This window comes from Grammomys surdaster, unplaced genomic scaffold (genome assembly GCF_004785775.1).
Source record: "Grammomys surdaster isolate TR1022 unplaced genomic scaffold, NIH_TR_1.0 97, whole genome shotgun sequence".
NCBI lineage: Eukaryota > Metazoa > Chordata > Mammalia > Rodentia > Muridae > Grammomys > Grammomys surdaster.
Window position 1 is genome coordinate 9,029,001 of NW_021604576.1, and position 9,088 is coordinate 9,038,088.

At 44.5% G+C, this 9,088-nt stretch overlaps 1 protein-coding gene across 1 annotated transcript; it reads right to left on the minus strand.

Moving 5' to 3' along the window:
• Positions 1 to 1,948: 1,948 nt before the first annotated feature.
• On the minus strand, positions 1,949 to 8,200 carry Pou3f2 (POU class 3 homeobox 2). Its single transcript, XM_028781184.1, has one exon. It carries the CDS (start codon positions 7,983 to 7,985, stop codon positions 6,648 to 6,650), a length of 1,338 nt encoding a protein of 445 aa, XP_028637017.1. The 5' UTR covers positions 7,986 to 8,200; the 3' UTR covers positions 1,949 to 6,647.
• Positions 8,201 to 9,088: the final 888 nt, after the last annotated feature.

Here is a 9,088-nt window from a genome sequence, read left to right on the forward strand (position 1 = left end):
GTTGAGAGTATCTGCTTATTCAGTCGCCTGCATTTCTCTGCCCACCCGAGCCAGCCTTTACACCCGGTACATCAGGACTCAAAGCAGCACCCCTAGCCTCAGGCTCCGGCAGGCTGATCCGTCAGTCGTCCAGATAGCGCCCATCCCTACGGACCTCCCATGAGAAGAGAGGCTTGGGATCCACCCATGGAGGTCAGGGCTTCACTGCCCTTGGAGACTAGAAAAATTCCAGATTTGCTGCATCAGCCAGGCCTGTGAGTACGGGGAATGACCAGCTCCCCTCACATCTCTTCCTTCGGCCAGTTGCCAAGGTCCCCTAAGTTGAGAGGTATCAAAGGCTGCCACTGAGTCACAGTAGAAGCCTGACAGGCCGCACCTTCCCCCCCCCCCCCCGCCCCCGGCTTTGCCCCGGAAAGCTGTAAGAACTTTGAAGGAATATTTGTTAGGGGAAACAACATCAACAAAAGTTATTAATGTCAAATAATTCTCTTCAGAATCACATGCTGTGGAACATAAAAGATCACATAAAAATTCCTCTGACAGAATGAGATTTCTTATCAGGAGGAGGGAAGGAGCGTCCACACTTTTCATATGGATTTGACTGAGCCTTAAAGCCGGAGGTTTACAGTGGTTAATTTGTGTCCCAGATGTACAAGTAACTTTCTCTTTCCCCCTGTGCTGCCAAATTCTGTGGCCTTGTATTTTGGTCAGTTGAGCTTAAAAATTTTTTTTCTCCTTTCTTTTTAAACAACAAAAGCGGAAGAAACGCTGGTGGGGAGGGAAAACTTATGACTCCAATTTTTAAGATCTCAAGTTTCAATTCACTTTCCAACGAAGTTGTTTACTGACGCATATGGCACACGGAGAGTCAATTCATAACAATCAAATTCCCCTCCAGCTTTCACAGAAAGGGCCCTAACACTCCTTGTCTTTCCAAAAATCCTTGAGAACTCTTTAATTTTTTTTCTAGGAGCCTTTACTCCCTACTCACCTCCCCATGACAACTCACAATTCTTAAGCGGGGGAGATATATGTAGCCAACTACAGTCCCTTCAAGAGCCTGAGCTCTGTAGGCACAAACCACTTATGGAAGCTCCCCTGCCCCTCCCCATTCCAGACAAAGAGCTATAAAAACTCAAAAAGAATGGACTTTAAGATATAGATGCACTTTTACTGGTGTATTAAATAACATAGCAGACATTTTTGTTTGTTTTTAGAAAAAAGAAATACATCTTAATGTTACCAACAACCAGAATCCTAGGAACAATAAGAGACTAGACTGTTTCGATGGAATATGATATTGTTTCTAATAACCTCTAACAGCTCAGCCAAGCAGCGGTGTCATTAAGGTCCAGCCAAGGTACTAGTAATAAAGTTGATTAAGTTTTTAAGAGAAGGGGGTAAACGGTATTTTCCCCCTCCCCCACAAAATGCTAGAACAATGTGAACATCTTCTGATTGCTTATCTCCACACCGAAGCAGAGCCTTGAAGCAGCTGAAAGCCATTTCCTTTACTCCAGTACTTGTCTCTAAATAAATGGACATTGACAAAACATTGGCCCAAGTTCTAGGAATGTGGCCCAATTGATTCCATGAATCTGTGAGACCCCTGCCACTTTTTTTGTTGTTTTGTTTTCTGTTTGTTTTGTTTTGTTTTTTTCCTACCCAGAATCAAGTTGTGGAAATAGCTATGAGAAGCCTAGGTGCTCTGTTGTCGCTACCATTGGAACCCCATTCAGAGACTATGTATCATTTTAAAAAGTAAACTTTTCCAAAAGAGAAAATATTTATCTAAAACTCAACTAAATGGTCACATTGTCAAGTTTCGCAGTACTTCCTGACGTAGGCCCCCCTTTCTTTTGAAATAAACATCATTCTTTTGCTTTACCACTGAAATATACAAGGAGAACCAAAGAAATCCTCACTGAACCAACCTTCTCCTCCCTCCCCTACACACTCCATTCTCTGTACCATTTTAAAATTTGTATAGGAATTCAATAGAATCTAGAGCACAGTTCCATGAATTGATTGAAAATCAACAAAGACAAACCAAAGAGAGGAGTAATAAGATGATAATTTCATCATGCTCCCCAGCACTAGCCAAGCTTCCATAAGGAAGGAAACTAAAGGGCCAGTGGAGAGGCTTGGCTGGGACCAACACAGGCGAGAGCCACCCACCTTTGCTGTTGTATTGTTTTATTGGTTATTTTTGAAGGAATAAGATAGGGAGATGAAAGCCTCCATCAAAACCACTTCACTAGAAAATTTTGACAGTGTGTAGCCTTCTCTGTAGGAGCAGGAGGGGAGAGGGATGAGGAGGGTGGTTTTACTGCTACTATCTCAAATATAAAGGACATTTCTTGAGGGGAACTGAGAATTTAAAAAAAAACCATCAAGCACAATATTAGTTGTGGCCATTCCATCTTTATGACCTTCACATACTCTTTCATATATGGTCATTTTTCCCCAGTATATATATATATATATATTTATATCATAAATCTAAAATATGGCATGTTTTCAGCAAACACAAACACTGCATTTTTGTCTTTAGGATAAAGATGGCTTGTCAGTATCTTAACAATTGCCCCACAGATTTGTATAAGTGGCTCTGCAGTCATTTTTTTTTAAGTAGAGGGAATACATTCTAAGACTGGCATAGAAGCTACCAGAGAAGCTTTAGGACCCAAATGGCCAGCATGAGTCAGGAACATAGTGTATCTGTTTAATATATGATGTTTCTAGGTCTGTTCACAGCGCCTGTGGCTAAGGAGGAAAATGCCTTCTCAAGGTCCACTGAAACGCCCTGCAGAGGGCAGATGCAGCTCGCTTTCCTCCTTCAGAGGAGGGATATTGACCCAGAACTCAAATCTATACCTAGCTTAAACATTTTACCCATCAGCATGTCTGTGGTCACAAAACACTTCTTCTTTCTGTCACTTCTTGTTCAGACTATTGATAAGATCATTTGGCAGAATCTGTTTGGGACCCATGTTATATTGACTAGGAATTAGAAAAGATGATCAGATGTAATAAGCCCAGAAACTACTTTTCTAAATGGACATTTATATTTTAAGTCAGTGTTCAAAGGAGGACTTTAAATACACCAACAAATATATAAACCAATCCAACACTGATTTAACACTTCACTAACATTAAAAGGTATCTTTTTGTTTGCTTGTTGTTGTTTTTTAAGTGTGGTGCTCTATCTAAAACCTTCTGGAACAAACTATTAGCACCATGGCTTGAATCTCTCCAATACATTCTTTTCCTCCTCTTTTAATGTAGAGCTTGTTGTTTGTTTGTTTGAGTGATGAGAGAGATACACTGTTGTAAAAACCTTTGTAAAAAGTATATTTCCCTGTAAACCTAAGAGGAATGATGCATGGTATCTACTTTTAATCAGTTGGTAAATATATGTATGGCATACTGTAAAGATTTTTGTTGTTGAAAGATATTTGTTAATTATGAATAATAATTTCTGTGTAAGCCTCACTTTTCTGAAGGTCCCAGATTATCTAAGGACATGTGGCAGAGGCTAAGGTCCATCTAGTTCCACTGATGCCTTTCTTAACAATCCATTGGCAAAGGTGCAGCTAACCTAGAGGGAAGGCGTAGGGACCTCGGCATATATTTACAAGGCAAGTATGTTTTTTCCGTTTGTTCAGGAAATGGCAAACAAATTGAAGCTGAAATACAATGACTGCTTTGATTCAGTTCTACAAGGCGGTGAAGAAAATATTTGGGCCCCATGATAGTTTCTGCAAAGAAAAGTCTGAACAGTTTTCATTTAAAAAAAAAAAGAAAACAAAACAAGAAAATGCCTTTGGAAGTTATAAACATGAAAGCTGGCAATATCTGCATAAAATTTATTCCAAAACTTTATGAAGTATAAAGGAAGGGAAGTATTTTATACACAACTCAGCTCAGTCAGTATAAGGTCTAGGTAGGGCTTCCTCACCTCTTAGAAGTTGGCACTATCTTTAAAAATAAAATAAAGATATTTCAATAATTAGAACAAACTATGAAGGTATTGTGCATTTCTGTTTTATGTAATAATAAAATATTACTTTAACATAAATATATAAGGATCTCTGCGCTTTTATTTTCCCCACAAGCACAACCAAATGTATCAAAACAAAGCATTTTTTAAAAGAAACTGAACAAAAAATGACATCCCATATAGTTTTTGCTACCTACTCATTTAAAGCTACAGAAAACCAGTTTTCAGAACCTTTTTGCTCCAAAGAAATAAATATACATTGAGGCAGGCCACGTAAAACGATATGAAAATATTTCCCTGGGTAGCATTAAAAAAAAAAGAAAAATAGACAAAGAAACATTTAAACTATTTCTGCATTTCAAAAGACAGATATTAAACATATATACATATGGTAAGGTTCAGTGGTAACTTTCATTTTTGTAAGCCTAAGAGAGCAAGAGAAGATGTAGGCACATCCCCGGAACCCCAGCTTCTGACCTTACCTACTTGGTAATAAGTATCTGCAAATTCATTTCCTCCTTTTACCATTGGCTATTTGCCCTCCTCTGGATTGCTTCACTGAAGGCCACATCAGGAACAAGCAGTGTGATATAACCTGAAATAGCTCTATGGCATCTCCTGTGACATTCATTGGGGGAAATGAAATACAGGCAAATAAATATGCCCATTTTTAAGTCACCATTCATCTTGTAAAAACATTGAAAATGAAACAATTGCAGGTGTTTGAAAAGACAATACTAGATAAAGCATTTTTCCTAAAACCTTAACTACGGAGTGCAGTGCTAATCTGATGCTGAACCATAATTTTATAGTAGTGAGAATTTAATTTTTTAAAATAACATTTATCTGATACCTAACAAAGAAATAAAACCCCAAACATTGAAGGTTAATAAAAAAGTGTTTTTTCCCTTTTAACGCCCTTTTGTGCTGATAACTAATTTTTTAAACTGATCACAGTTTTAATAGTGTTAATTTCAATATAGCCATAGCCTTTTCTGTTTTTGTTTTCTTACCTACACCTTCCAGAATATTCTATTGTGTTGGGAGTAAACCATTTCCCATTTAGACAAGGTAAAAAATGAACTGAAAAATTATTAACAAAGGGGAGAAAGGAAATATTAAAAATGTCTCTTTCCCCTTCATTTGTCTTTTTTAATGAAAGAGGGGGGAAGAACTTTGTGCAATCTGAACTGATATTTTTCTGTAATAACTCATGGGGGAAGATGGTGTAAAATGCAAAATATGACTTCATAAACAATTGTACTGTTGGAGACAAAACCTGTCTACCCCATTTATATTGATGTATAGTATATGCATTTGTGTGTTAAAAAACACAGTCTATGCATATGATCTCAAGTTTCTGGGTTATTTTCTTTAAGTTAAAAAAAAATACAAGACCTAGTAGAGGAACAAAGTTTAACCACTGCTGCCATCACAACTAATCTCTTATAATTAAGTTATTAAACCCAAAGGCAGAGAACTAAACAGTGTGTTTCCAAGTTCTCAGAGTTTCTGTCTGTTGGACAACTCTAGCAATATATTTAACCTCACTTTTTTTTTTTAGTTCTTTCAAAACAGCTCTGCCTGAAAAAATGAAGTGACTGATCACTCACTATCGATTTTTCTTTTTCTCTCCTACCCAGAAATGCTGCCTGAAGATAAAGTTTACTTTGTGGTTTACAAAAACCAATGCTCAACACTTACATTTATATTTCCAGCAGTATCCCTGCCTTGCATAAAGCGGGCAAACCATGCACATTTCCTGAATGCAAGCATTTATTTATTTTGTATGAAGCCAATCATTTCGCTTTGGTGAAAAGAGCCAATAAGTGTTACACCAGGTCTGGGGGATTTGAAGAAAACAAAGTTCACAAGCAATAAGAACAAGGGGCATCAGAACACTGGGAATGGAGGGTAGCCAAGAGCTAGCTTCTGTCCTCTCCACTGGACAAGGCAAAACAAAACAGAACCCAAAGGACACCTTCAAAATTAACAGTGGGTATGAAGAGAAAAAAAAATGTTGAACTTGTTAATGTAAACTTCAATTTTCTTGCAGTGCAAATTCGTGTGGTTAAATTTTGCCTATATTTTTAAAAGTGTATTTTCCCTCTTTCCTGATGGGGATCCATATTAAATAAACACAGCAGCACGTGTTAACTTTGAGCATTGGGAAGCTGCAGTTTTATGTTTTGTACGGTTTGGTGGTTTTTTTTTCTTTTTGGTAATTTATTTAGTTTTACCAGGACTTTCTCTCTCTCTCTCTCTCTCTCTCTCTCTCTCTCTCTCTCTCTCTCTCTCTCTTACACACACACACACACACACACACACACACACACACACACACACTTCATTCGCATTAGGAGACATTCTACTTCATTGCCTGGGTACTCGCCTGCAAAGGTCAAAACCCATTATTACACCTGCTACCTGTTATAGGATAGTCCAGTGTTTTACTTTCCTTTCTCCTTATTTTCTCTATTTTTTCTTCTTTTTTTTAAGGGACTGGGAAAATAATAATTAAAAAATAAGAAAAAGGAAAAGCAAAAGAAAACAATCAGAAGTTAGAGGGAGAACAGAGGTCCCAGGAAAGACTGTGGACCAAAGGGGAGGGGAGCCTCAAGCTCTGCCCCTCCCCCGCTTGAGTTCACTGGACGGGCGTCTGCACCCCGTGGTGTGGTGGCGTGTCCCTACTCCCCCCATACACATCCTCGGCGCCCGGCAGAGTCCCTCCGGGAGGGGTCATCCTTTTCTCTTTCTGTCTCCTGTTACAAAACCAAACTCTCACCACCTCCTTCTCCAGCTGTAAGCTGTCCGCGAGGGAGGTGATCTCCTGGGCCGAGGGCTTAGGGCATTTGAGGAAATGGCTCTCCAGAGCCCCCTTGACGCTCACCTCGATGGAGGTCCGCTTTTTCCGTTTGCGCCCTTGCGCTGCGATCTTGTCTATGCTGGTGGGGCTGCCCGAGGACGAGTCTGCCTCTTCCAACCACTTGTTCAACAAAGGCTTCAGCTTGCACATGTTCTTGAAGCTCAGCTGCAGGGCCTCAAACCTGCAGATGGTGGTCTGCGAGAACACGTTGCCGTACAGGGTGCCAAGCGCCAGCCCCACGTCTGCTTGAGTAAATCCTAGTTTGATCCTCCTCTGCTTGAATTGCTTGGCGAACTGCTCCAGGTCGTCTGAGGTCGGCGTGTCCTCATCCGAGTGCGGGTCGTGGTGCGCGCCTGGGTGGCCCGGTGGGCCTTGTGGGGGAGGTGGCGGGGGCGGTTGCTGGTGCGGATGAGAGTGAGGATGCGGGTGATGGTCTGCATGATGTGGCTCATCGTGGGCGTCCCTCAGGCCGTGGTGGTGCAGCCCAGCCGGCTGCCCTCCTGCGCCCAGCATGCCGTTCACCGTGAAGCTGGGCTGCGAATAGAGCAAACCGCCGTTGGAAGCTCCCATGGAGGGAGGGAGGTGAGCTGCGGCCGCCGCACTCCGCCATGCCCCGGGCCCGGGATGGTGGTTGGCAGCGTGGTGCACCAGATGTGGCGGTCGCTGTTGTTGCTGCTGCTGCTGTTGCTGTTGCTGCTGCTGTTGCTGTTGCTGCTGCTGCTGTTGCTGTTGGTGCTGCTGCTGCAGCGCTCCTGGCCCGTGCAGCTCGTCGCCTCGGCCACCCTGCTGTACCACCACCGAGGGCTTGATGTCCGGCTGGCCTAGGGGGCTGGTGGACCACGGGGAGCCGTCGCCGCCTCCCCCGCCGCCTCCCCCGCCTCCTCCACCGCCGCCGCCGCCCCCGCCGCCGCCGCCGTGGGACAGCGCGGTGATCCACTGGTGAGCGTGGCTGAGCGGGTGCCCGTTGCTCTGCAGCGCGCCGTAGTCGCCCTGCACCAGGCTCTGCGCCTCACGGTAGCCCCCTGCGCCCTGCTGCATGCCGCCAGGCGGCTCGGCGTGCACGATGGAGGCGCTGGAGGTGAGCAGGCTGTAGTGGTTAGACGCTGCGGTCGCCATGACTCTCGGAGCCGGACTGGGCGCTCTGGTTAAAGGAGCCGCGCATTTGACAGTTACTTTTCTGCCTTAGGCTCTCTCTCTCTCCTCGCTTGCCCGCTTCTCCTACTCTCTCTCAGTCTCTCTGTCTCTCTCTCTCTCTCTCTCCCCTAGCGGGCAGCTCCGACGCCTGCTCCGACGCCTTCTGTTGCTGCTCCTGCTATTACTGCTGCTACCGCGCTGCCGGGGGGGGGGGGGGGCTCGCGCTTTCTCCTCCTCTCCCTCCTCTCGCTCTCGCTCACTCTCTGACTCGCTGGGCGCTCCCCCCTCTCCCCGCGCTCTCAAGCTCTCTCCCGCTCTCTTGGCAGAGCCCGCTCGCAGCGGCACGCGCCTGGGCCCCGCCCCCTCCACCCCCTCCCATTGGCTCTGCGCCCTTTGATTTACGTGGATACCGCTAGCAACCTCCCAGACCGGAGCCACCGATTGGTGCAGAACTGCACCCCCCTTGTCTTCCCTCGAGCGCCCAGTCTTCTCAGTCCTTCCTTTGGTACCCCCACCCCCAGCACAGCGATCCAGATTCTCTTAGTTCTCACCCCCCTCTCCTCTTCTGTACCCGCCCGACTAGGATGGGCCCCGCCCCCCATCTGTCTCCTAGGCTGAGAAGCGGGGCAGCGGGGCGGTCTGGTGGACTACAGCGGCTTGGAAGACTTGTATGGGAGGGAGTCTACTTTCTCTTCCCAATAGGTCTTGGTGGTGGTGGGTGGGGGCTTGTGGAAGGTGGAAGAGAAAGACTGGGTCTTACCGAGTCAGCAGGAGTACGATTTCCATTCTCCTAGGAACACACACACACACACACACACACACACACACACACGCTCCTCGCGCGCGCGCGGACCAACGTCATTTAAGCCTAGAACGAGAGCCAAAGCTAGACTAATATTGCCCATGGAAGCCTTCTTTTCCACTATACTTAGAATTACAGCGCACAGGTGTCCCGTGTGGATACTTTTGTCGTCAAATAAAGATCCTTGCCTTCCCCTTCACCCCAGTAACAAAGATCCCTTAAGTTCCAGATCCAATTTTATCTTAATCTTTCTCAAAAGACTCTGGGAAAGGCAGACTCAACC